This window comes from Phaenicophaeus curvirostris, unplaced genomic scaffold, assembly GCF_032191515.1.
Source record: "Phaenicophaeus curvirostris isolate KB17595 unplaced genomic scaffold, BPBGC_Pcur_1.0 scaffold_68, whole genome shotgun sequence".
NCBI classification, from domain to species: Eukaryota; Metazoa; Chordata; class Aves; order Cuculiformes; family Cuculidae; genus Phaenicophaeus; species Phaenicophaeus curvirostris.
In genome coordinates, this window is record NW_027206690.1 from 768,421 (window position 1) to 794,236 (window position 25,816).

At 55.4% G+C, this 25,816-nt stretch overlaps 3 protein-coding genes across 3 annotated transcripts; 2 read left to right on the forward strand and 1 right to left on the reverse strand.

The window, feature by feature from the left end:
• LOC138734160 (cytochrome c1, heme protein, mitochondrial-like) lies at nucleotides 1-20,577 on the reverse strand. Its single transcript, XM_069881739.1, has 3 exons — nucleotides 20,468-20,577; nucleotides 2,499-2,704; nucleotides 1-239 (listed from the first exon to the last, which is right to left on the reverse strand). The coding sequence occupies exons 1-3, from the start codon at nucleotides 20,575-20,577 to the stop codon at nucleotides 1-3; spliced, it is 555 nt and encodes a 184-aa protein (XP_069737840.1).
• On the forward strand, nucleotides 15,568-19,499 carry LOC138734178 (cytochrome c1, heme protein, mitochondrial-like). The gene is made up of 4 exons (XM_069881751.1): nucleotides 15,568-15,611; nucleotides 15,667-15,827; nucleotides 19,187-19,287; nucleotides 19,380-19,499. Exons 1-4 carry the CDS (start codon nucleotides 15,568-15,570, stop codon nucleotides 19,482-19,484), a joined length of 411 nt encoding a protein of 136 aa, XP_069737852.1. The 3' UTR covers nucleotides 19,485-19,499.
• Nucleotides 20,576-25,135, forward strand: LOC138734154 (cytochrome c1, heme protein, mitochondrial-like). Its single transcript, XM_069881733.1, has 4 exons — nucleotides 20,576-20,747; nucleotides 23,038-23,253; nucleotides 24,841-24,941; nucleotides 25,031-25,135. Exons 1-4 carry the CDS (start codon nucleotides 20,576-20,578, stop codon nucleotides 25,133-25,135), a joined length of 594 nt encoding a protein of 197 aa, XP_069737834.1.
• The last annotated feature ends 681 nt before the right edge of the window (nucleotides 25,136-25,816 follow it).

The following is a 25,816-nucleotide window of genomic DNA, read 5'->3' on the forward strand; positions in this document are numbered from 1 at the left end:
TCAGGTAATAGGAGACGGGGGCCAGGAGAGCCCCGAGAAGCAGCATCTGGGGGGGTTAGGAAGGAAAAAAAGGGGGGTCAGGAGGTGCCCCAGATGGGGGGGGGGGGGAAGGGGATGGGTCGGAGCCCCCCGAAAAACCTTTAATCCCATTCGCTTGCGGTGATCGTGCTCGGGCTCGGCCGCCCAGCGCAGGAAGGTGCAGACGTCCTTGGCGATCTGAGACATGGTGGCGGGGGTCCCTGCGGGGAAAAAGGGGGGTAAGGGTGACAAAGAGCCCCAAAAGAAGCTCGAAATGGGGAAAATCGCCCCTAAAAACCCCGAAAACCCCACCGAAATAGAACAAATGCCCCCTAAAAACCCTCCTAAATACAAGAAATGACCCCTAAAACCCCTTAAAACCCACTTAAATACAACAAAGGACCCTAAAAACCCACCTAAATACAAGAAATGACCCCTAAAAACCCTCCTCAATACAAGAAATGACCCCTAAAACCCCTAAAAACCCACTTAAATACAACAAAGGAGCCATAAAAACCCACCTAAATAGAACAAATGACTCCTAAAACCCCTAAAAACCCACTTGATTAGGACAAATGACCCCTAAAAATGCCTAAAAATCCACCTAAATAGGACATATGACCCCAAAAGACCCTCGTAAATACAACAAATGCCCCCTAAAACCCCTAAAAACCCACCTAAATACAACAAATGCCCCCTAAAACCCCTAAAAATCCACCTAAATACAACAAATGCCCCCTAAAACCCCACCTAAATACACCAAATGCCCCTAAAACCCCACCTAAATACAAAAAATGCCCCCCAAAAACCCTAAAAACCCACCTAAATACATCAAATGCCCCCTAAAAACCCATAAAAACCCACCTAAATACACCAATTGCCCCCTAAAAACCCACCTAAAACTAAAAATTGACCCCTAAATACACTAAAAAGACACCTAAATACACCAAATACCCCCTAAAAACCCACCTAAATACAACAAATGCCCCTAAAAACCCACCTAAAAACAAAAAATGACCCCTAAATACACTAAAAACCCACCTAAATACAACAAAGGACCCCTAAAACCCCTAAAAATCCACCTAAATACAACAAATGACTCCTAAACCCCCTAAAACCCACTTAAATACAACAAAGGACCCCTAAAACCCTACCTAAATACAAGAAATTACCCCTAAATACACTAAAACCCCACTTAACTACAACAAATGCCCCCTAAGACCCCTAAAACCCCTCCTAAATACACCAAATGCCCCCTAAAAACCCACTTAAATACCCCAAATGCCCCTAAAAACCCAGTTAAATACAAGAAATGACCCCTAAATACACTAAAAACCCACTTAAATACACCAAATGCCCCCAAAACCCCTAAAAACCCACCTAAATACAAAAAATGACCCCTAATTACACTAAAAACCCACCTAAATACACCAAATGCCCCCTAAAAACCCTAAAAAGCCACTTAAATACAACAAATTCACCCTAAAACCCCTAAAAACCCACCTAAATGCAGCAAATGCCCCCTAAAACCCCACCCAAATAGGTCAAATGACCCCTAAAAAGCCCTAAAAACCCACCTAAATATAAAAAATGACCCCTAACTACACTAAAAACCCACCTAAATACCCCAAATGCCCCCTAAAAACCCATAAAACCCCACCTAAATACCCCAAAAGCCCCCTAAAAAACCCTAAATAAATCAAACACCCCCAAACCCCCCAATTAACCCCTTAAACCCCCCGTGACCCCCCAATTAACCCTTTAAACTCCCCTGTGACCCCCAAACCACCAATTAACCCCTTAAACGCCCCCGGGACCCCCAAACCCCCCAATTAACCCCCTAAACGCCCCCGGGACACCCCAAACCCCCAATTAACCTTTTAAACCCCCCCGGGACCCCCCAAACCCCCCAATTAACCCTCTAAACACCCCAATTAACCCCCTAAACACCCCCAAACACCCTTTAAACACCCCCAAACACCCCAATTAACCCCTTAAACACCCTCAAACACCCCAATTAACCCCCCAAACACCCCAATTAACCCCTTAAACACCCCAAACTGCACCAGTGCCCCCCCAAACACCCCAATTAACCCCCTAAACACCCCCAAACACCCCAATTAACCCCCAAACACCCCAATTAACCCCTTAAAATCCCCAATTAACCCCTTAAACACCCCCAAACACCCCAATTAACCCTCCAAATGCCCCCAAACACCCCAATTAACCCCCTTAAGACCCCCAAACACCCCAATTAACCCCCAAACCCACCAATTAACCCCTTAAACACCCCCAAACACCCCAATTAACCCCCCAAACACCCCAATCAACCCTCCAAACACCCAAATTAACCCCCCAAACCCCCCAATTAACCCCCCAAACCCCCCAATTAACCCCTTAAACACCCCAATTAACACCTTAAACGCCCCTGAGACCCCCCCAAACGTCCCAATTAACCCCAGTGACCCCCTTTTTTTTACCGTCATCGAACTCGAGGACCTCGTTGTAGATGGGGGGGGCCATGCCGATGGCCTGGCCGGGGAAGTAGGGGTTGTAGTGGAGCCCTTCCCGCACGGAGACGCCGGCCGGGGGGTCGCAGGAGCCCGTCAGCAAGGAGAAGACGTAGTCCTCACCCCCGTGGCTGGAGGAGCCGGGGAGGAAGGGGTTAACGGGGCGGAAAAAGCCCCTTGGACAACCTCAACTTGGAGCTCGGAAGCCTCCGGAGGTGCCTCAACCGCATGGATCCATCAAAACCCCCTCTGGAGGTGCCTCCAGCCCATGGATCAAGGCTCAGAACCCTCTGGAGGAGCCTCCAAAATCATGGATCAAGGCTCAGAACCCTCTGGAGGTGCCTCCAGCTCATGGATCAAGGCTCAGATCCCTCTGGAGGTGCCTCAACCCCATGGATCGAGGCTCAGAACCCTCTGGAGATGCCTCCAGCTCATGGATCAAGGCTCAGAACCCTCTGGAGGTGCCTCCAGCCCACGGATCAAGGCTCAGAACCCTCTGGAGGTGCCTCCAGTTCATGGATCAAGGCTCAGAACCCTCTGGAGGTGCCTCCAGCTCATGGATCAAGGCTCAGAACCCTCTGGAGGTGCCTCCAGCCCCTGGATCCACACTCAGAACCCTCTGGAGGTGCCTCCAGCCCATGGATCAAGGCTCAGAACCCTCTGGAGGTGCCTCCAGCTCATGGATCAAGGCTCAGAACCCTCTGGAGATGCCTCCAGCTCATGGATCGAGGCTCAGAACCCTCTGGAGGTGCCTCCAGCCCATGGATCAAGGCTCAGAGCCCTCTGGAGGTGCCTCCAGCTCATGGATCGAGGCTCAGAACCCTCTGGAGGTGCCTCCAGCTCATGGATCGAGGCTCAGAACCCTCTGGAGGTGCCTCCAGCCCATGGATCGAGGCTCAGAACCCTCTGGAGGTGCCTCCAGCCCACGGATCTGTTGCCTTCGGGGGGCGTTGCCTCCGGAGCCGTGGCGACCTGGTTCAGGAACGGCACGGTGACCAACCCCAGGCCACTCGGTCCATGAGCTCACAGACACCAATGTGGTGGACGGCAAATGGCGTTTATTGATACGTAACACAGCCTTCTAGAGCCTGGGCGTGCGACGTCACTGCCGTCCGCTGACAGCATGAACTAATCCGCAATTGGCTACCCGGAGGGGGTCCTACCTTTCCGTACATCGCGAGATCTTCCCACCGCCGCGCCTTAGCTACCCACATTTGGTGCCACCGGGATGGGTTTAGGTGACACCGGGATGGGTTTTGATGTCACTGAGAAGGTTTTGGTGTCACTGGGATGGGATTTGGTGACACCAGGCTGGGGTTTGATGTCACCAGGATGGGTTTTGGTGTCGAGAGGAGGGATTGGGTGCCACCGGGCTGGGTTTCGGTGCCACCGGGCTGGGTTTTGGTGTCTAGAAGAGGGTTTTGGTGTCACTGGGATGGGTTTAATGACTTTGGGATGGGTTTAGGTGACACCGGGATGGGTTTTGATGTCACTGAGAAGGTTTTGGTGCCACCGGGATGGGTTTTGGTGTCTAGAAGAGGGTTTTGCTGTCACCATGGTGTGTTTTGGTGTCACCAGGATGGGTTTTGGTGTCACCAGGATGCGTTTTGGTGACACTGGGATGGGTTTTGGTGTCTAGAAGAGGGTTTGGTGTCACCGGGATGGGGTTTGATGTCACCAGGATGGATTTTGGTGTCGAGAGGAGGGATTGGGTGCCACCGGGCTGGGTTTTGGTGCCACCGGGCTGGGTTTTGGTGTCTAGAAGAGGGTTTTGGTGTCACCGGGATGGATTTTGGTGACACCAGGATGGGTTTTGATGTCACTGAGAAAATCTTGGTGCCCCCGGGATGGGTTTTGGTGTCTAGAAGAGGGTTTTGGTGTCTAGAATAGGGTTTTGGTGACACCGGGATGGATTTTGGTGTCTTGAAGAGGGTTTTGGTGCCACCAGGATGGATTTTGGTAACACCATGATGGATTCTGGTGTCACCGGGCCGGGTTTGGGTGCCACCAGGCTGGGTTTTGGTGCCACCGGGCTGGGTTTTGGTGCCACCAGGATGGGTTCTGGTGTCACCGGGCCGGGTTCGGGTGCCCGCAGACCCTGGTGCAGCGCGGGGACGCCATGCGCTGCCCCGGCTGTGCCGTGGTGGTGCAGAAGCGGGACGGGTGCAACTGGCTGCGCTGCCGCCTCTGCCAAACCGAGATCTGCTGGGTCACCAAAGGGCCCCGGTGGGGACCCGCGGTGAGAGACACGGGGCACTGGGGGGCACTGGGAGGCTCTGGGGACACTGGGAGGGACTGGGGGCACTGGGAGGGACCTGGGGCACTGGGAGGGGATAAGGGGAGAGAGTGGGGGCGCTGGGAGGGGACTGGGGACACTGGGACACCCCACGGGCCCCACCTTGACCTTGACCCCAACCTCAACCTTGACCCCAGCCCAACCAGAACCTCAACCTTGACCCTGATCTTGACCCCCGTGTCCCCCCCCAGGGCCCGGGTGACACGAGCGGCGGCTGCCGCTGCAACGTGTCGGGCCAGCGCTGCCACCCCCAGTGCCACAACTGCCACTGACCCCCCGGAGAGGCCACCACGGCCACCGGAGAGCCCGGAGACACCACCCGGAGAGCTGGAGATGCCACCACGGCCACCGGAGAGCCCGGAGACACCACCCGGAGAGCTGGAGATGCCACCATGGGCACCCAGAAGCTGTTGGTGGCCCCAGAGGAGCTGTTGGTGGCCCCAGACAAGCTGTTGGTGGCCCCAGAGAAGCTGCTGGTGGCACCAGAGAACCTGTTGGTGGCTCCAGAGGAGCTGGAGAAGCTGCTGGTGGCACCGAGAACCTGTTGGTGGCCCCAGAGGAGCTGCTGGTGGCCCCAGAGGAGCTGCTGGTGTCCCCGGAGACGCTGTTGGTGGCCCCGGAGACGCTGTTGGTGGCCCCGGAGACGCTGTTGGTGGCCCCGGAGACGCTGTTAGTGGCCCCAGAGGAGCTGCTGGTGGCCCCGGAGACACTGTTGGTGGCCCCAGAGGAGCTGCTGGTGTCCCCGGAGACGCTGTTGGTGTCCCCGGAGACGCTGTTGGTGGCCCCAGAGGAGCTGCTGGTGTCCCCGGAGACGCTGTTGGTGGCCCCAGAGGAGCTGTTGGTGTCCCCAGAGAAGCTGCTGGTGACCCCGGAAATGCTGATGGTGGCACCAAAGACGCTGATGGTGGCCCTGGAGAAGCTACTGGTGATACTGGAGAAGCTGCTGGTGGCCCCGGAGAAGCTGCTGGTGACCCCAGAGGAGCTACTGGCGACAGTGGAGGAGCTGCTGGTGGCCCCGGAGGAGCTGCTGGTGACACTGGAGGAGCAGCTGGTGGCCCCGGAGAAGCTGCTGGAGGCCCCGGAGGAGCAGCTGGTGGCCCTGGAGAAGCTACTGGTGACACTGGAGGAGCTGCTGGTGGCCCCGGAGGAGCTGCTGGTGACACTGGAGGAGCTGCTGGTGGCCCCGTGACGGGGTCGGTGGCTCCGGAGGCGACCAATAAACCCACCGTGTGCAGCACAGAGAGCGCCCCACGCACCCCGATCCAGGGATCCCGCCCCACGGATCCCACCCCATTGATCCCAATCCAGGGATCCTGCCCCAAGGATCCCACCCCATGGATCCCACCCCACGGCTCAGACCCCAGGGAATGGATCCCACCCCATAGCTCCGATCCTGCCCCAAGGATCCCACCCCATGGCTCCAATCCCACTGCATAGATCGCACCCCATGGAATGGATCCCACCCCATGGATCCCACCCCCTGGCTCAGACCCCACGGATCCCTCCAGCTCCTCAACCTCCTCCCTGGAACGAATCCTGTATTTCCACCCCGCGATGGAGCTCGGGGCTCCCTCTATGGGACCTGGTTGGGGATGGGGGGTTCCCCCCACATTTTCCAACCCCCCTTTTATTTTATTATTTAATTTCTACTTGGGGGGCCGATAAATCATCTTCCGGCTCTTCATCACCGACCACTTGTGCCGCTTCAGGTAATAGGAGAGGGGGGCCAGGAGAGCCCCGAGAAGCAGCATCTGGGGGGGTTAGGAAGGAAAAAAAGGGGGGTCAGGAGGTGCCCCAGATGGGGGGGGGGGGAAGGGGATGGGTCGGAGCCCCCCGAAAAACCTTTAATCCCATTCGCTTGCGGTGATCGTGCTCGGGCTCGGCCGCCCAGCGCAGGAAGGTGCAGACGTCCTTGGCGATCTGAGACATGGAGACATCCACTGGGATGGGGTTTGGTGACACCAGGATGGGGTTTGGTGACACCAGGATGGGGTTTGGTGTCTAGAAGAGGGTTGTGGTGACACCAGGATGGGGTTTGATGTCACTGGAAGGGTTTTGGTGACACCAGGATGGGTTTTGGTGTCTAGAAGAGGGTTTTGGTGACACTGGGATGGGTTTTGGTGACACTGGGATGGGTTTTGGTGACACCAGGATGGGTTTTGGTGGCTGCGGGCTGAGTTTTGGTGTCTAGAAGAGGGTTTTGGTCTCACCATGAGGGATTTTGGTGCCACCTGGCTGGGTTTCAGTGCCACCGGGCTGGGTTTTGGTGTCTAGAAAAGGGTTTTGGTGACACTGGGATGGGTCTTGGTGACACTGGGATGGGTTTTGGTGTCACCAGGATGGGTTTAGGTGACACCAGGATGGGGTTTGGTGTCGAGATGACGGATTTGGTGCCAGTGGGCTGGGTTTTGGTGTCGCCGGGACGGGTTTAGGTGTCACATGGATGGGTTTTTGGTGTCACCGGGATGGGTTTTGTTGTCGAGAGGAGGGATCTGGTGTCACCGGGATGGGATTTGGTGTCACTGGGATGGATTTTGGTGACACCAGGATGGGTTTTGGTGTCACCATGATGGGTTTTGTTGTTTACGGGAGGGATCTGGTGTCACTGGGATGGGTTTTTGTGCCACTGGGATGGGTTTTGATGTCACCGGGATGGGTTTTGGTGTCTAGAAGAGGGGTTTGATGTCACCGGGATGGGTTTTGGTGACACCGGGATGGATTTTGGAGTCACCGGGCTGGGTTTTGGTAACACCAGGATGGGGTTTGGTGTCACCGGGCCGGGTTTGGGTGTCACTGGGATGGGTTTGGGTGTCTAGAAGAGGGTTTTGGTGTCACCAGGATGGGTTTTGGTGTCGAGAGGAGGGGTTTGATGTCACCGGGATGGGTTTTGGTGTCTAGAAGAGGGTTTTGGTGTCACCATGATGGGTTTTGGTGTCACCGGGATGGGTTTTGGCGACACCAGGCTGGGTTTCGGTGTCACCGGGCCGGGTTTGGGTGTTGCTGGGATGGGTTTTGTTGTCTAGAAGAGGGTTGTGGTGTCACCAGGATGGATTTTGGTGTCGAGAGGAGGGATTGGGTGCCACCAGGCTGGGTTTTGGTGCCACCGGGCTGGGTTCTGGTGCCACCATGATGGGTTCTGGTGTCACCGGGCCGGGTTCGGGTGCCCGCAGACCCTGGTGCAGCGCGGGGACGCCATGCGCTGCCCCGGCTGTGCCGTGGTGGTGCAGAAGCGGGACGGGTGCGACTGGCTGCGCTGCCGCCTCTGCCAAACCGAGATCTGCTGGGTCACCAAAGGGCCCCGGTGGGGACCCGCGGTGAGAGACACGGGGCACTGGGGGGCACTGGGAGGGACTGGGAGGGACTGGGGCCCCGGAGAGGCCACCACGGCCACCAGAGAGCCCGGAGACACCACCCGGAGAGCTGGAGATGCCACCACGGCCACCGGAGAGCCCGGAGACACCACTGGGAGAGCTGGAGATGCCACCACGGCCACTGGAGAGCCCGGAGACACCACCCGGAGAGCTGGAGATGCCACCACGGCAACCGGAGAGCCCGGAGACACCACCCGGAGAGCTGGAGATTCCACCATGGGCACCCAGAAGCTGTTGGTGGCCCCAGAGGAGCTGTTGGTGGCCCCAGAGAAGCTGTTGGTGTCCCCGGAGACGCTGTTGGTGGCCCCGGAGACGCTGTTGATGGCCCCAGAGGAGCTGCTGGTGTCCCCGGAGACGCTGTTGGTGGCCCCAGAGGAGCTGCTGGTGTCCCCGGAGACGCTGTTGGTGGCCCCGGAGACGCTGTTAGTGGCCCCAGAAGAGCTGCTGGTGACACTGGAGGAGCTGTTGGTGGCCCCAGAGGAGCTGCTGCTGACACTGGAGGAGCTGCTAGTGGCCCCAGAGGAGCTGTTGGTGGCCCCGGAGAAGCTGCTGGTGGCCCCTGAGGAGCTGCTGGTGGCCCCAGAGGAACTGCTGGTGGCCCCGGAGAAGCTGCTGGTGGCCCCAGAGGAGCTGCTGGTCGCCCCGGAGAAGCAGATGGTGGCCCCGGAGAAGCAGATGGTGGCCCCAGAGACACTGATGGTGGCAACAGAGACGCTGATGGTGGCCCTGGAGAAGCTACTGGTGATACTGGAGAAGCTACTGGTGGCCCCGGAGAAGCTGCTGGTGACCCCAGAGGAGCTACTGGTGACGCTGGAGGAGCTGCTGGTGATGCTGGAGGAGCTGCTGGTGGCCCCGGAGGAGCTGCTGGTGACACTAGAGGAGCAGCTGGTGGCCCCGGAGAAGCTGCTTGTGGCCCCGGAGGAGCTGCTGGTGGCCCTGGAGAAGCTACTGGTGACACTGGAGGAGCTGCTGGTGGCCCCGTGACGGGGTCGGTGGCTCCGGAGGCGACCAATAAACCCACCGTGTGCAGCACAGAGAGCGCCCCACGCACCCCGATCCAGGGATCCCGCCCCACGGATCCCGCCCCATGGATCCCACCCCACGGATCCCAATCCAGGGTTCCCGCCCAACGGATCCCACCCCACGGATCCCAATCCAGGGATCCCGCCCCACGGATCCCGCCCCACGCACCCCGATCCAGGGATCCCACCCCAAGGATCCCACCCCATGGATCCCACCCCACGGCTCAGACCCCAGGGAATGGATCCCACCCCACGGATCTCACCCCATGGAATGGATCCCACCCCATAGCTCCGATCCTACCCCATGGATCCCACCCCATGGCTCCAATCCCACCCCATAGATCGCACCCCATGGAATGGATCCCACCCCATGGATCCCACCCCGCGGATCCCACCCCATAGCTCCGATCCCATGGATCCCAGACTATGGCTCCAATCCCACCCCATGGATCCCACTCCACAGCTCAGACCCCAGGGAATGGATCCCACCCCACGGATCCCACCCCATAGCTCCAATCCCACCCCATGGCTCAGACCCCACAGCTCAGACCCCATGGAATGGATCCCACCCCACAGCTCAGACCCCATGGATCCCACCCCATGGATCTGATCCCACCCCACGGATCCCACCCCCCGGCTCAGACCCCACGGATCCCTCCAGCTCCTCGACCTCCTCCCTGGAACGAATCCTTTATTTTTTTATTTTTTAATTTCTACTTGGGGGGCCGATAAATCATCTTCCAGCTCTTCATCACCGACCACTTGTGCCGCTTCAGGTAATAGGAGAGGGGGGCCAGGAGAGCCCCGAGAAGCAGCATCTGGGGGGGTTAGGAAGGAAAAAAAGGGGGTTCAGGAGGTGCCCCAGATGGGGGGGGGGAAGGGGATGGGTCGGAGCCCCCCAAAAAACCTTTAATCCCATTCGCTTGCGGTGATCGTGCTCGGGCTCAGCCGCCCGGCGCAGGAAGGTGCAGACGTCCTTGGCGATCTGAGACATGGTGGCGGGGGTCCCTGCGGGGAAAAAGGGGGGTCAGGGTGACAAAGAGCCCCAAAAGAAGCTCGAAATGGGGAAAATCGCCCCTAAAAACCCCAAAAACCCACCGAAATAGGACAAATGGCCCCTAAAAACCCTAAAACCCCACCTCAATATAACAAAAGCCCCCTAAAAATCCTCCTAAATAGAACAAATGCCCCCTAAAAACCCTCCTAAATATAAGATATGACCCCTAAACCCCCTAAAAACCCACTTAAATACAACAAAGGACCCTAAAAACCCACCTAAATAGGAAAAATGACCCCTAAACCCCCTCCTAAATACAAGAAATTACCCCTAAAACCCCTAAAAACCCACTTAAATACAACAAAGGACCCTAAAAACCCACCTAAATAGGATAAATGACCCCTAAACCCCCTCCTAAATACAAGAAATGACCCCTAAACCCCCTAAAAACCCACTTAAATACAACAAAGGACCCTAAAAACCCACCTAAATAGGATAAATGACCCCTAAACCCCCTCCTAAATACAAGAAATGACCCCTAAACCCCCTAAAAACCCACTTAAATACAACAAAGGACCCCTAAAAACCCACCTAAATACAAGAAGTGACCCCTAAATACACTATAACCCCACTTAACTACCAGAAATGCCCCCTAAGACCCCTAAAACCCCTCCTAAATACACCAAATGCCCCTAAAAACCCACCTAAATACACCAAATGTCCCTAAAAATCCATAAAAACCCACCTAAATACAACAAAGGACCCTTAAAAAACCCTAAAAACCCACCCAAACATAACAAAAGACACCTAAAACCCCACCTAAATACAGCCAATGCCCCTAAAAACCCTCCTAAATACAAGAAATGACCCCTAAATACACTAAAAATCCACTTAAATACAACAAATGCCCCCCAAAACTCCTAAAACCCCACCTAAATGCAACAAATGCCCCCTAAAAACCCTCCTAAATACAAGAAATGCCCCCTAAAACCCTCCTAAATCCACCTAAATACACCAAATGCTCCTAAAAACCCACCTAAATACACCAAATGACCCCTAAATACACTAAAACCCCACCTAAATACAACAAATGCCCCCCAAAAACCCATAAAAACCCACCTAAATACACCAAATGCCCCCTAAAAACCCATAAAAACCCACCTAAATACACCAAATGCCCCCTAAAAACCCACCTAAAACTAAAAATTGACCCCTAAATACACTAAAAACCCACCTAAATACAACAAATGCCCCTAAAAACCCACCTAAAAACAAAACATGACCCCTAAATACACTAAAAACCCACTGAAATACAACAAATGCCCCCAAAAACCCCTGAAAACCCACCTAAATGCAGCAAATGCCCCTCAAAACCCACTTAAATACAAAAAATGACCCCTAAAAACCCTCCTAAATACAAAAAAATGTCCCTAAAATCCCTAAAACCCCACCTAAATACACCAAAGGACCCCTAAAAATCCACCTAAATACAGCAAATGCCCCTAATACCCCCTAAAAACCCTCCTAAATGTAACAAATGCCCCTAAAAACCCACCTAAATACACCAAATGCCCCTAAAAACCCACCTAAATAACCCAAAAGCCCCCTAAAAAACCCTAAATACATCAAATACCCCTAAACCCCCCAATTAACCCCTTAAACGCCCCCGGGACCCCCCAAACCCCAAATTAACCCCCTAAACACCCCCAATTAACCCCCCAAACACCCCAATTAACCCCCTAAACCCAATTAACCCCCCAAACACCCCAATTAACCCCCTAAGTACGACTATGGTGGGGTACAAGCTTTTCAGGCGGGATAGGAAGGGTAGGAGAGGAGGCGGGGTAGCCCTCTTTGTAAGGGAGGACTTGGACATCACTGAGATGGATTGTGGAGATGAGGAGGTTGAGTGCCTGTGGGTCAAAATCAGAGGAGCCCACCAGAAGGTAGATTTTGTGATGGGAGTCTGTTACAGACCACCCAACCAAGGAGAAGCAGCAGATGAGCTCTTCTATAAACAGCTGCGGTCAATCTCTAGATCGATGCCTCTCGTTCTGGTGGGAGACTTCAATCTGCCTGATATCTGCTGGGTGTACAACACGGCAGAAAGGAAGCAGTCTAGGAGGTTCCTGGAGTGCGTGGGAGACAACTTCCTCGCACAGTTGGTGAATGAACCAACCAGGGAAGGTGCCCTCCTGGACCTCCTGTTGGTGAACAGAGAAGGCCTTGTGGGGGATGTGGCGGTAGGTGGACGCCTAGGACTAAGCGACCATGAGATGATAAAATTTTCTGTTCTAGGTGAAGTGAAGAGGGTGGTTAGCAAGACGGTAACATTAAATTTCCAGAGGGCAGACTTTGATCTCTTCAGCAGGCTGGTTGGTGAAGTCTCATGGGAGACAGTACGCAAGGGCAAGGGAGCCCAGGAGGGCTGGGAGCTCTTCAAAAGGGTGGTCCTAGCAGCTCAGGAGAAAGCCATCCCCGTGGTCCGGAAAAAAAGCCGGCAGGGGAGAAAGCCAGCTTGGTTGAATAGAGAGATCTTGAGGGATATCAAGAAGAAAAGAAATGTTTATGGCCTCTGGAAGAAGGGACAGGCCTCTTGGGTGGACTACAGGAGGGAAGTGAGATTGTGTAGGGAAAAAATCAGAAGGGCTAAGGCTCAGCTAGAAATTGGATTGGCCAAGTCAGTGAAAGAGAACAAAAAATCTTTCTACAAATATATAAATAATAAAAGGCGGACTAGGGAGACCATACAGTCCCTATTGGACACAGAAGGGACAACAGTAACAGGGGATGAGGAAAAGGCTGAGGTACTTAATGCCTTCTTTGCCTCAGTCTTTAGTCGTAAGGAGGGTCGTTCCGTCTGTGTACAAACCCAGGAGCTAGAGGAGCAAAATGAGGCTCCCATGATCCAAGAGGAGGTGGTCAGAGCCTTGCTAGCCCGACTGGACAGTCACAAGTCTATGGGGCCGGACGGGATTCACCCTAGGGTACTGAAGGAGCTGGCGGATGTGCTGGCCAAACCCCTTTCCATCATCTTCCAACAGTCCTGGAAGACTGGGGAAGTCCCACTGGACTGGAGGCTGATGTTGTGCCCATCTACAAAAAGGGCTGCAGGGAGGACCCAGGGAACTACAGGCCTGTCAGTCTGACCTCAGTGCCAGGGAAAGTCATGGAACAGGTGATCTTGAGTGCTATCATGAAGCACATGCAAGAGAACTGGGTGATCAGGCCCAGTCAACATGGGTTCACAAAAGGCAGGTCTTGCCAGACTAACCTGATCGCCTTCTATGACAAAGTGACCCGGCTACTGGATGAGGGAAAGGCTGTGGATGGATCTTCCTGGACTTCAGCAAAGCCTTTGACACAGTTTCTCACAGCGTTCTGCTTGAGAAACTGTCAGCCTCTGGGCTGGACAGGCGCACACTCTCCTGGGTGGAAAACTGGTTGGCTGGAGGGCCCAGAGAGTGGTGGGAAATGGTGTGAAATCCAGCTGGAGGCCAGTGACAAGTGGGGTTCCCCAGGGCTCAGTGCTGGGTCCAGCCCTGTTCAATGTCTTCATCAATGATCTGGATGAAGGCATCGAGTGCACCCTGAGCAAGTTTGCGGACGACACTAAGCTGGGTGGAAGTGTCGATCTGCTGGAGGGTCGGGAGGCTCCAAAGGGATCTGAACAGGCTGGACCGCTGGGCAGAGTCCAATGGCATGAGGTTTAACAAGGCCAAATGCCGGGTCCTGCACTTGGGGCACAACAACCCTGTGCAGTGCTACAGACTGGGAGAAGTCTGTCTAGAAAGCTGCCTGGAGGAGAGGGACCTGGGGGTGTTGGTTGACGGCGACTGAACATGAGCCAGCAGGGGCCCAGGTGGCCAAGAAGGCCAATGGCATCTTGGCTTGGATCAGACACGGCGTGACCAGCAGGTCCAGGGAGGTTCTCCTCCCTCTGTACTCAGCGCTGGTGAGACCGCTCCTCGAATCCTGTGTTCAGTTCTGGGCCCCTCACCACAAGAAGGATGTTGAGGCTCTGGAGAGAGTCCAGAGAAGAGCAACAAAGCTGGTGAAGGGGCTGGAGAACACGAGGAGCCTGTGAGGAACCTGGGGATGTTCAGCCTGGAGAAGAGGAGGCTGAGGGGAGACCTCATTGCTCTCTACAACTCCCTGAAAGGACGTTGTAGAGAGGAGGGTGCTGGCCTCTTCTCCCAAGTGACAGGGGACAGGACAAGAGGGAATGGCCTCAAGCTCCGACAGGGGAGGTTTAGGCTGGACATTAGGAAAAAATTCTTCACAGAAAGGGTCATTGGGCACTGGAACAGGCTGCCCAGGGAGGGGGTTGAGTCCCCTTCCCTGGAGGTGTTTAAGGCACGGGTGGACGAGGTGCTGAGGGACATGGGTTAGTGTTTGGTAGGAACGGTTGGACTCGGTGATCCGGTGGGTCTCTTCCAACCTGGTTATTCTGTGATTCTGTGATTCTGTGATTCTGTGATTCTGTGACACGGAGGGATCGGGAGCCGGAAAAAGGGGTCAGGAAGCGGGATTGGGACGCGGGAAGAGCCTCCGACCCGGCCCAGAGCCTTCAAACTGGGAGGATGGAGCTGGGATGGGGATGAAGGTTACTGGTTTGTACTGGGAGGGAGGGCCCAGACCCAGCTGGGGACACGAGGAGCGGGGTGCAGGGTGTTGATTTTACCACCTTAGGGTTGAACTTTGAGCTTAGAGGGTGGATTTTGGGGTGCAGGGGGGGTGCCAGGTGGTGAATTAGGGTGCAGGGGGTGGATTTTGGGGTGCCTGGGGGTGATTTTGGGGTGCTAGGGGTGATTTTGGGGTGCCTGGGGGTGATTTTGGGGTGCAGGAGGTGGATTTTGGGGTGCAGGGAGGCACCTCCAGAGGGTTCTGAGCCTTGATCCACGAGCTGGAGGCACCTCCAGAGGGTTCTGAGCCTTGATCCATGAGCTGGAGGCACCTCCAGAGGGTTCTGAGCCTTGATCCATGAGTTTGGAGGCACCTCCAGAGGGTTCTGAGCCTTGATCCATGAGCTGGAGGCACCTCCAGAGGGATCTGAGCCTTGATCCATGGACTGGAGGCACCTCCAGAGGGATCTCAGCCTTGATCCATGAGCTGGAGGCACCTCCAGAGGGTTCTGAGCCTCGGTCCATGAGCTGGAGGCACCTCCAGAGGGTTCTGAGCCTCGATCCATGAGCTGGAGGCACCTCCAGAGGGTTCTGAGCCTTGATCCATGAGCTGGAAGCACCTCCAGAGGGTTCTGAGCCTTGATCCATGGGCTGGAGGCACCTCCAGAGGGTTCTGAGCCTTGATCCATGAGCTGGAGGCACCTCCAGAGGGGGTTTTTGATGGATCCATGGGGTTGAGGCACCTCCGGAGGCTTCCGAGCTCCAAGTTGAGGTTGTCCAAGGGGCTTTTTCCGCCCCGTTAACCCCTTCCTCCCCGGCTCCTCCAGCCACGGGGGTGAGGACTACGTCTTCTCCTTGCTGACGGGCTCCTGCGACCCCCCGGCCGGCGTCTCCGTGCGGGAAGGGCTCCACTACAACCCCTACTTCCCCGGCCAGGCCATCGGCATGGCCCCCCCCATCTACAACGAGGTCCTCGAGTTCGATGACGGTAAAAAAAAGGGGGTCACAGGGGTTAATTGGGGTGTTTGGGGGGGCTCTGGGGCGGTTTTGGGGGTCTCAGGGGCGTTTAAGGGGTTAATTGGGGTGTTTAATGGGTTAATTGGGGTGTTTGGGGGCTAATTGTGGTGTTTGGGGGTGTTTAAGGGGTTAATTGGGGTGTTTAGGGGGTTAATTGGGATGTTTAAGGCGTTAATTGGGGTGTTTGGGGGGGTCACGGGGTTTTTAAGGGGTTAATTGGGGTCGTTTAAGGGGTTTATTGGGGTGTTTGGGGGGTCACGGGGGTGTTTAAGGGGTTAATTGGGGGGTTTGGGGGGTTAATTGGGGTGTTTGGGGGGGCACTGGGGTAGTTTGGGGTTTTTTAAGGGATAAATTGGGGTGTTTGGGGGATTAATTGGGATGTTTGGGGGTGTTTAAGGGGTTAATTTTAGTGTTTAGGTGGTAATTGGGGTGCTTGGGGGGTTAATTGGGGTGTTTGGGGGTGTTTAGGGGGTTAATTGGGGTGTTTGGGGGTGTTTAGGGCGTTAATTGGGGTGTTTGGGGGGTTATTTGGGGTGTTTCGGGGGCACTGGGGCGGTTTGGGGGTTTTTAAGGGATAAATTGGGGTGTTTGGGGGGTTAATTGGGATGTTTGGGGGTGTTTAAGGGGTTAATTGGGGGGCTTAGGGGGTGAATTGGGGGGTTTGGGGGGTCACAGGGGCGTTTAAGGGGTTAATTGGGATGTTTGGGGGGTTAATTGGGGTGTTTGGGGGTTTAATTGGGGTGTTTGGGGGTTAATCGGGGTGTTAATTGGGGTGTTTGGGGGTGAATTGGGGTGTTTGGGGGGTTAATTGGGGTGTTTGGGGGTGGTTAGGGGGTTAATTGGGGTGTTTGGGGGGTTAATTGGGGTGTTTGGGGGTGGTTAGGGGGTTAATTGGGGTGTTTGGGGGGTTAATTGGGGTGTTTGGGGGTGTTTAAGGGGTTAATTGGGGTGTTTGGGGGTTAATTGGGATGTTTGGGGGTGTTTAAGGCGTTAACTGGGGGGCTTAGGGGGTGAATTGGGGGGTTTGGGGGGTCCCGGGGGCGTTTAAGGGGTTAATTGGGGTGTTTAGGGGGTTAATCTGGGTGTTTGGGGGTTAATTGGGGTGTTTGGGGGTCACAGGGGAGTTTAAAGGGTTAATTGGGGGGTCACGGGGGCGTTTAAGGGGTTAATTGGGGGGTTTGGGGGTCCTGGGGGCGTTTAAGGGGTTAATTGGGGGGTCACAGGGGCGTTTAAGGGGTTAATTGTGGGGTTTGGGTTTCCCGGGGTCGTTTAAGGGGTTAATTGGGGGGTTTAAGGGGTTAATTGGGGCGTTTGGGGGTATTTGATGTATTTAGGGGTTTTTAGGGGGCATTTGGGGTATTTAGGAGGGTTTTTAGGGGGTTTTGGGGGCATTTGCTGTATTTAGGTGGGTTTTTAGGGGTAATTTTTTGTATTTAAGTGGGTTTTTGGGGGCATTCGCTGCATTTAGTTGGGTTTTTAGGGGTTTTAGGGGGCATTTGGTGTATTTAGGTGGCTTTTTAGGGGGTTTGGGGGGCATTTGGTGTATTTAAGTGGGTTTTTAGGGATTTTTAGGGACATTTGCTGTATTTAGGTGGGTTTTTAGGGGGCATTTAGTGTATTTAGGTGGGTTTTTATGGGTTTTTAGGGGGCATTTGTTGTATTTAAGTGGGGTTTTAGGGGGCATTTGGTGTATTTAGGGTGGTTTTTAGGGGTTTTGGGGGGTATTTGGTGTATTTAGGTGGGTTTTTATGGGTTTTTGGGGGGCATTTGTTGTATTTAGGTGGGGTTTTAGTGTATTTAGGGGTCATTTGTTGTATTTAGGTGGGTTTTTAGGGGCATTTGGTGTATTTAGGTGGGGTTTTAGGGGGCATTTGGTGTATTTAGGTGGATTTTTAGGGGTTTTAGGGGGCATTTGGTGTATTTAGGTGGGTTTTTAGGGGTTTTAGGGGCCATTTGGTGTATTTAGGTGGGGTTTTAGTGTATTTAGGGGTCATTTGTTGTATTTAAGTGGGTTTTTACGGGCATTTGTTGTATTTAGGAGGGTTTTTAGGGGTTTTGGGGGGCATTTGTTGTATTTAAGTGGGTTTTTAGTGTATTCAGGGGTCATTTCTGGTATTTAGGAGGGTTTTTAGGGGGCATTTGGTGTATTTAGGAGGGTTTTTAGGGGGCATTTCTTGTATTTAGGTGGGTTTTTAGGGGGCATTTGTTGTATTTAAGTGGGTTTTTAGGGACATTTGTTGTATTTAGGTGTGTTTTTAGGGGGCATTTCTTGTATTTAGGAGGGTTTTTTGGGTTTTTTAGGGGGCATTTGGGGTATTTCGGGGGTGTTTAGGGGGCATTTGGGGTTTTTAGGGGGTTTTAGGGGTCATTTTTGATATTTAGGTGGGTTTTTAGTGGTCCTTTGGTGTATTTAGGTGGGTTTTTAGGGGGCATTTCTTGTATTTAGGAGGGTTTTTAGGGTTTTTTAGGGGCATTTGGTGTATTTAGGAGGGTTTTTGGGGTTATTTGTTGTATTTAGGTGTGTTTTTAGGGGGCATTTGTTGTATTTAGGTGGGTTTTTAGGGGGCATTTGTTGTATTTAAGTGGGTTTTTAGGGGTTTTAGGGGTAATTTCTTGTATTTAGGAGGGTTTTTAGGGGTCATTTCTTGTTTTTAGGAGGGTTTTTATGGCTCCTTTGTTGTATTTAAGTGGGTTTTTAGGGCTTTTAGGGGTCATTTCTTGTATTTAGGAGGGTTTTTAGTGGTCATTTATCCTATTTAGGTGGGTTTTTGGGGTCCTTTGTTGTATTTAGGTGGGTTTTTGGGGTCCTTTGTTGTATTTAGGTGGGTTTTTAGGCTTTTTAGGGGGCATTTGGTGTATTTAGATGGGTTTTTAGGGGTTTTAGGGGGCATTTGTTGTATTTACGAGGGTCTTTAGAGGTCATTTGTTCTATTTAGGTGGGTTTTTAGGGGTCCTTTGTTGTATTTAAGTGGGTTTTTAGGGGGTTTAGGGGTCATTTCTTGTATTTAGGAGGGTTATTAGGGGGCATTTGGTGTATTCAGGTGGGTTTTTAGGGGTTTTAGGGGTCATTTCATGTATTTAGGAGGGTTTTTAGGGGACCTTTGTTGTATTTAAGTGGGTTTTTAGGGCTTTTAGGAGTCATTTGTTCTATTTAGGTGGGATTTTAGGGGGCATTTGCTGCATTTAGGAGGGTTTTTAGGGCTCCTTCGTTATATTGAGGTGGGTTTTTAGGGGTCCTTTGTCCTTTTTAGGGGTTTTTAGGGGCGATTTTCCCCATTTCGAGCTTCTTTTGGGGCTCTTTGTCACCCTGACCCCCCTTTTTCCCCGCAGGGACCCCCGCCACCATGTCTCAGATCGCCAAGGACGTCTGCACCTTCCTGCGCTGGGCGGCCGAGCCCGAGCACGATCACCGCAAGCGAATGGGATTAAAGGTTTTTCGGGGGGCTCCGACCCATCCCCTTCCCCCCCCCCCCCATCTGGGGCACCTCCTGAACCCCCTTTTTTTCCTTCCTAACCCCCCCAGATGCTGCTTCTCGGGGCTCTCCTGGCCCCCCCCTCCTATTACCTGAAGCGGCACAAGTGGTCGGTGACGAAGAGCCGGAAGATGATTTATCGGCCCCCCAAGTAGAAATTAAATAATAAAAAAAAAAGGGGGGTTGGAAAATGTGGGGGATCCCCCCCCCCAACCAGGTCCCATAGAGGGAGCCCCGAGCTCCATCGCGGGGTGGAAATACAGGATTCATTCCAGGGAGGAGGTTGAGGAGCTGGAGGGATCCGTGGGGTCTGAGCTGGGGGGTGGGATCCATGGGGTGAGATCCGTGGGGCGAGTTCTGTGCTGCACACGGTGGATTTATTGGTCGCCTCCGGAGCCACCGACCCCGTCACGGGGCCACCAGCAGCTCCTCCAGTGTCACCAGTAGCTCCACCGGGGCCACCAGCAGCTCCTCCAGTGTCACCAGTAGCTTCTCCAGGGCCACCAGCTGCTCCTCCGGGGCCACCAGCAGCTTCTCCGGGGCCACCAGCTGCTCCTCCAGTGTCACCAGCAGCTCCTCCGGGGCCACCACCAGCTCCTCCAGTGTCACCAGTAGCTCCTCTGGGGTCACCAGCAGCTTCTCCGGGGCCACCAGTAGCTTCTCCAGTATCACCAGTAGCTTCTCCAGGGCCACCATCAGCGTCTCTGGTGCCACCATCAGCGTCTCTGGGGCCACCATCTGCTTCTCCGGGGCCACCAGCAGCTTCTCCGGGGCCACCAGCAGCGTCTCCGGGGTCACCAGCAGCTCCTCCGGTGTCACCAGCAGCTCCTCTGGGGCCACCAACAGCGTCTCTGGGGACACCAGCAGCTCCTCTGGGGCCACCAACAGCGTCTCCGGGGACACCAGCAGCTCCTCTGGGGCCACCAACAGCGTCTCCGGGGACACCAGAAGCGTCTCCGGGGCCACCAACAGCGTCTCCGGGGACACCAGCAGCTCCTCCGGGGCCACCAGCAGCTCCTCTGGGGCCACCAACAATGTCTCCGGGGCCACCAGCAGCTCCTCTGGGGCCACCAGCAGCTCCTCTGGGGCCACCAACAGGTTCTCTGGGGCCACCAGCAGCTTCTCTGGGGACACCAACAGCTCCTCTGGGGCCACCAGCAGCTTCTCCAGCTCCTCTAGGGCCACCAATATGTTCTCTGGGGCAACCAACAGCTTCTCTACAGCCACCAACAGCATCTGGGTGCCCATGGTGGCATCTCCAGCTCTCCAGGTGGTGTCTCCGGGCTCTCCGGTGGCCGTGGTGGCATCTCCAGCTCTCCCAGTGGTGTCTCCGGGCTCTCCGGTGGCCGTGGTGGCATCTCCAGCTCTCCGGGTGGTGTGTCCGGGCTCTCCGGTGGCCGTGGTGGCATCTCCAGGGGGTCAGTGGCAGTTGTGGCACTGGGGGTGGCAGCGCTGGCCCGACACGTTGCAGCGGCAGCCGCCGCTCGTGTCACCCGGGCCCTGGGGGGGGACACGGGGGTCAAGATCAGGGTCAAGGTTGAGGTTCTGGTTGGGCTGGGGTCAAGGTTGAGGTTGGGGTCAAGGTTGAGGCTGGGTTCAAGGTTGGGGCCAAGGTTGAGGTTGAGGTCAAGGTTGGGGTCAACGTCGGGGTGGGGCCCATGGGGTGTCCCAGTGCCCCCAGTCCCTCCCAGTCCCTCCCAGTGCCCCCAGTCCCTCCCAGCCCCCTCCCAGTCCCTCCCAGTGCCCCCAGTCCCTCCCAGTCCCTCCCAGTGCCCCCAGTGCCCCCAGTCCCTCCCAGCCCCCTCCCAGTCCCTCCCAGTGCCCCCAGTCCCTCCCAGCCCCCTCCCAGTCCCTCCCAGTGCCCCCAGTCCCTCCCAGCCCCCTCCCAGTCCCTCCCAGTGCCCCCAGTCCCTCCCAGTGCCCCCATTATCCCCTCCCAGTCCCTCCCAGTCCCTCCCAGTGCCCCCCAGTGCCCTGTGTCTCTCACCGCGGGTCCCCACCGGGGCCCTTTGGTGACCCAGCAGATCTCGGTTTGGCAGAGGCGGCAGCGCAGCCAGTCGCACCCGTCCCGCTTCTGCACCACCACGGCACAGCCGGGGCAGCGCATGGCGTCCCCGCGCTGCACCAGGGTCTGCGGGCACCCGAACCCGGCCCGGTGACACCAGAACCCATCATGGTGGCACCAAAACCCAGCCCGGTGGCACCAAAACCCAGCCTTGTGGCACCAAAACCCCCTTCTAGACACCAAAACCCATCCCGGGGGCACCAAAACTTTCTCAGTGACATCAAAACCTATGATGGTGTCACCAAATCCCATCCCAGTGACACCAAAACCTTCTCAGTGACATCAAAACCCATCCCGGTGTCACCTAAACCCATCCCGGTGGCACCAAATGTGGGTAGCTAAGGCGCGGCGGTGGGAAGATCTCGCGATGTACGGAAAGGTAGGACCCCCTCCGGGTAGCCAATTGCGGATTAGTTCATGCTGTCAGCGGACGGCAGTGACGTCGCACGCCCAGGCTCTAGAAGGCTGTGTTACGTATCAATAAACGCCATTTGCCGTCCACCACATTGGTGTCTGTGAGCTCATGGACCGAGTGGCCTGGGGTTGGTCACCGTGTCGTTCCTGAACCAGGTCGCCACGGCTCCGGAGGCAACGCCCCCCGAAGGCAACAGATCCGTGGGCTGGAGGCACCTCCAGAGGGTTCTGAGCCTCGATCCATGGGCTGGAGGCACCTCCAGAGGGTTCTGAGCCTTGATCCATGAGCTGGAGGCACCTTCAGAGGGATCTGAGCCTCGATCCATGAGCTGGAGGCACCTCCAGAGGGTTCTGAGCCTCGATCCATGAGCTGGAGGCACCTCCAGAGGGATCTGAGCCTTGATCCATGGGCTGGAGGCACCTCCAGAGGGTTCTGAGCCTTGATCCATTGGGTGGAGACACCTCCAGAGGGATCTGAGCCTTGATCCATGGGCTGGAGGCACCTCCAGAGGGATCTCAGCCTTGATCCATGAGCTGGAGGCACCTCCAGAAGGTTCTGAGCCTCGGTCCATGAGCTGGAGGCACCTCCAGAGGGTTCTGAGCCTCGATCCATGAGCTGGAGGCACCTCCAGAGGGTTCTGAGTATTGATCCATGAACTGGAGGCACCTCCAGAGGGATCTGAGCCTTGATCCATGAGCTGGAGGCACCTCCAGAGGGTTCTGAGCCCTGATCCATGAGCTGGAGGCACCTCCAGAGGGTTCTGAGCCTCGACCCATGAGCTGGAGGCACCTCCAGAAGGTTCTGAGCCTCGATCCATGAGCTGGAGGCACCTCCAGAGGGTTCTGAGCCTTGATCCATGAGCTGGAGACACCTCCAGAGGGATCTGAGCCTTGATCCATGGGCTGGAGGCACCTCCAGAGGGATCTCAGCCTTGATCCATGAGCTGGAGGCACCTCCAGAAGGTTCTGAGCCTCGGTCCATGAGCTGGAGGCACCTCCAGAGGGTTCTGAGCCTCGATCCATGAGCTGGAGGCACCTCCAGAGGGTTCTGAGCCTTGATCCATGGGCTGGAGGCACCTCCAGAGGGTTCTGAGCCTCGATCCATGAGCTGGAGGCACCTCCAGAGGGTTCTGAGCCTCGATCCATGAGCTGGAGGCACCTCCAGAGGGGGTTTTTGATGGATCCATGGGGTTGAGGCACCTCCGGAGGCTTCCGAGCTCCAAGTTGAGGTTCTCCAAGGGGCTTTTTCCGCCCCGTTAACCCCTTCCTCCCCGGCTCCTCCAGCCACGGGGGTGAGGACTACGTCTTCTCCTTGCTGACGGGCTACTGCGACCCCCCGGCCGGCGTCTCCGTGCGGGAAGGGCTCCACTACAACCCCTACTTCCCCGGCCAGGCCATCGGCATGGCCCCCCCCATCTACAACGAGGTCCTCGAGTTCGATGACGGTAAAATAAAGGGGGTCACGGGGGCGTGGAAGGGGTTAATTGGGGGGTTTGGGGGGTTAATTGGGACGTTTGGGGGTGTTTAGGGGGTTAATTGGGGTGTTTGGGGGGTTAATTGGGACTTTGGGGGGGCTCTGGGGCGTTTAGGGGGTTAATTGGGGTGCTTCGGGGGTCACGGGGGCAGTTTGGGGGTGTTTAAGGGGTTGATTGGGGTGTTTAGGGGGTTAATTGGGGTGTTTGGGGGTTAATTGGGGTGTTTGGGGGTGTTTAAGGTGTTAATTGGGGTGTTTGGGGGTGAATTGGGGTGTTTGGGGATGTTTAGGGTTTAATTGGGGTGTTTGGGGGGCTAATTGGGGTGTTTGGGGGTGTTTAGGGGGTTAATTGGGGTGTTTAGGGGGTTAATTGGGGTGTTTAAGGCGTTAATTGGGGTGTTTGGCGGGGTCACGGGGTTTTTAAGGGGTTAATTGGGGTCGTTTAAGGTGTTAATTGGGGGGTTTAGGGCGTCACGGGGTGTTTAAGGGGTTAATTGGGGTGTTTGGGGGTGTTTGGGGGTTAAGTGGGGTGTTTGGGCGTTAATTGGGGTGTTTGGGGGGTTAATTGGGGTGTTTAAGGGCTTAATTGGGGTGTTTGGGGTGTTAATTGGGTTGTTAGGTGGTGTTTAAGGGGTTAATTTGAGTGTTTAGGGGTAATTGGGGTGTTTGGGGGGTTAATTGGGGTGTTTGGTGTGTTTAGGGGGTTAATTGGGGTGTTTAAGGGGTTAATTGGGGTGTTTCGGGGCACAGGGGTGGTTTGGGGATTTTTAAGGGATAAATTGGGGTGTTTAAGGGGTTAATCTGGCTGTTTGGGGGTGTTTAAGGGGTTAATTGGGGGTCTTAGGAGGTGAATTGGGGGGTTTGGGGGTCACAGGGGTGTTTAAGGGGTTAATTGAGGTGTTTGGGGGTTTAATTGGGGTGTTTGGGCGTTAATTGGGGTGTTTGGGGATTAATTGGGGTGTTGAAGGGGTTAATTGGGGGATTTGGGGGTCCCGGGGGCATTTAAGAGGTTAATTGGGTGGTTTGGGGGTCCCGGGAGCGTTTAAGGGTTTAATTGGGGGGTTTAAGGGGTTAATTGGGGGGTTTGGGGGTATTTGATGTATTTAGGGGTTTTAGGGGGCATTTGGTGTATTTAGGTGGATATTTAGGCGTTTTTAGGGGTCATTTGTCCTATTCAAGTGGGTTTTTAGGGGTTTTAGGAGACATTTGTTCTATGTAGGTGGGTTTTTAGGGTCCTTTGTTGTATTTAAGTGGGTTTTTAGGGGGTTTAGGGGTCATTTCTTGTATTTAGGAGGGTTTTTAGGGTCCTTTGTTGTATTTAAGTGGGTTTTTAGGGGGTTTAGGGGTCATTTCTTGTATTTAGGAGGGTTTTTAGGGGGCATTTGTTCTATTTAGGAGGATTTTTAGGGGGCTTTTGTTATATTGAGGTGGGTTTTTAGGGTTTTTAGGGGCCATTTGTCCTATTTCGGTGGGTTTTCGGGGTTTTTAGGGGCGATTTTCCCCATTTCGACCTTCTTTTGGGGCTCTTTGTCACCCTGACCCCCCTTTTTCCCCGCAGGGACCCCCGCCACCATGTCTCAGATCGCCAAGGACGTCTGCACCTTCCTGCGCTGGGCGGCCGAGCCCGAGCACGATCACCGCAAGCGAATGGGATTAAAGGTTTTTCGGGGGGCTCCGACACATCCCCTTCCCCCCCCCCATCTGGGGCACCTCCTGACCCCCCTTTTTTTCCTTCCTAACCCCCCCAGATGCTGCTTCTCGGGGCTCTCCTGGCCCCCCTCTCCTATTACCTGAAGCGGCACAAGTGGTCGGTGATGAAGAGCCGGAAGAAGATTTATCGGCCCCCCAAGTAGAAATTAAATAATAAAAAAAAAGGGGGGTTGGAAAATGTGGGGGATCCCCCCCCCCAACCAGGTCCCATAGAGGGAGCCCCGAGCTCCATCGCGGGGTGGAAATACAGGATTCGTTCCAGGGAGGAGGTTGAGGAGCTGGAGGGATCCGTGGGGTCTGAGCTGGGGGGTGGGATCCATGGGGTGAGATCCGTGGGGCGCGTTCTGTGCTGCACACGGTGGGTTTATTGGTCGCCTCCGGAGCCACCGACCCCGTCACGGGGCCACCAGCAGCTCCTCCAGTGTCACCAGTAGCTCCACCGGGGCCACCAGCAGCTCCTCCAGTGTCACCAGTAGCTTCTCCAGGGCCACCAGCTACTCCTCCGGGGCCACCAGCAGCTTCTCCGGGGCCACCAGCTGCTCCTCCAGTGTCACCAGCAGCTCCTCCGGGGTCACCAGCAGCTCCTCCAGTGTCGCCAGTAGCTCCTCTGGGGTCACCAGCAGCTTCTCCGGGGCCAACAGCAGCTCCTCCAGTATCCCCAGTAGCTTCTCCAGGGCCACCATCAGCGTCTCTGGGGCCACCATCTGCTTCTCCGGGGCCACCAGCAGCTTCTCCGGGGCCACCAGCAGCGTCTCCGGAGTCACCAGCAGCTTCTCCGGGGCCAACAGCAGCTCCTCCGGTGACACCAGCAGCTCCTCTGGGGC

Coding starts and splice junctions, on each gene's coding strand:
- LOC138734178 (XM_069881751.1), top strand. CDS start 15,568: ATGGGGTTGAGGCACCTCCGGAGGCTTCCGAGCTCCAAGTTGAG. Junction 15,612..15,666: donor CTTCCGAGCTCCAAGTTGAG/GTTGTCCAAGGG, acceptor CGGCTCCTCCAG/CCACGGGGGTGAGGACTACG. Junction 19,288..19,379: donor GCAAGCGAATGGGATTAAAG/GTTTTTCGGGGG, acceptor TAACCCCCCCAG/ATGCTGCTTCTCGGGGCTCT.
- LOC138734154 (XM_069881733.1), top strand. CDS start 20,576: ATGGTGGCATCTCCAGCTCTCCAGGTGGTGTCTCCGGGCTCTCCGGTG. Junction 23,254..24,840: donor GGTCCTCGAGTTCGATGACG/GTAAAATAAAGG, acceptor TTTTCCCCGCAG/GGACCCCCGCCACCATGTCT. Junction 24,942..25,030: donor GCAAGCGAATGGGATTAAAG/GTTTTTCGGGGG, acceptor TAACCCCCCCAG/ATGCTGCTTCTCGGGGCTCT.
- LOC138734160 (XM_069881739.1), bottom strand. CDS start 20,577: ATGGGCACCCAGATGCTGTTGGTGGCTGTAGAGAAGCTGTTGGTTGCC. Junction 2,705..20,467: donor CTGGTGGCCCCAGAGGAGCT/GTTGGTGTCCCC, acceptor AGGTTGTCCAAG/GGGCTTTTTCCGCCCCGTTA. Junction 240..2,498: donor GGTCCTCGAGTTCGATGACG/GTAAAAAAAAGG, acceptor TTTTCCCCGCAG/GGACCCCCGCCACCATGTCT.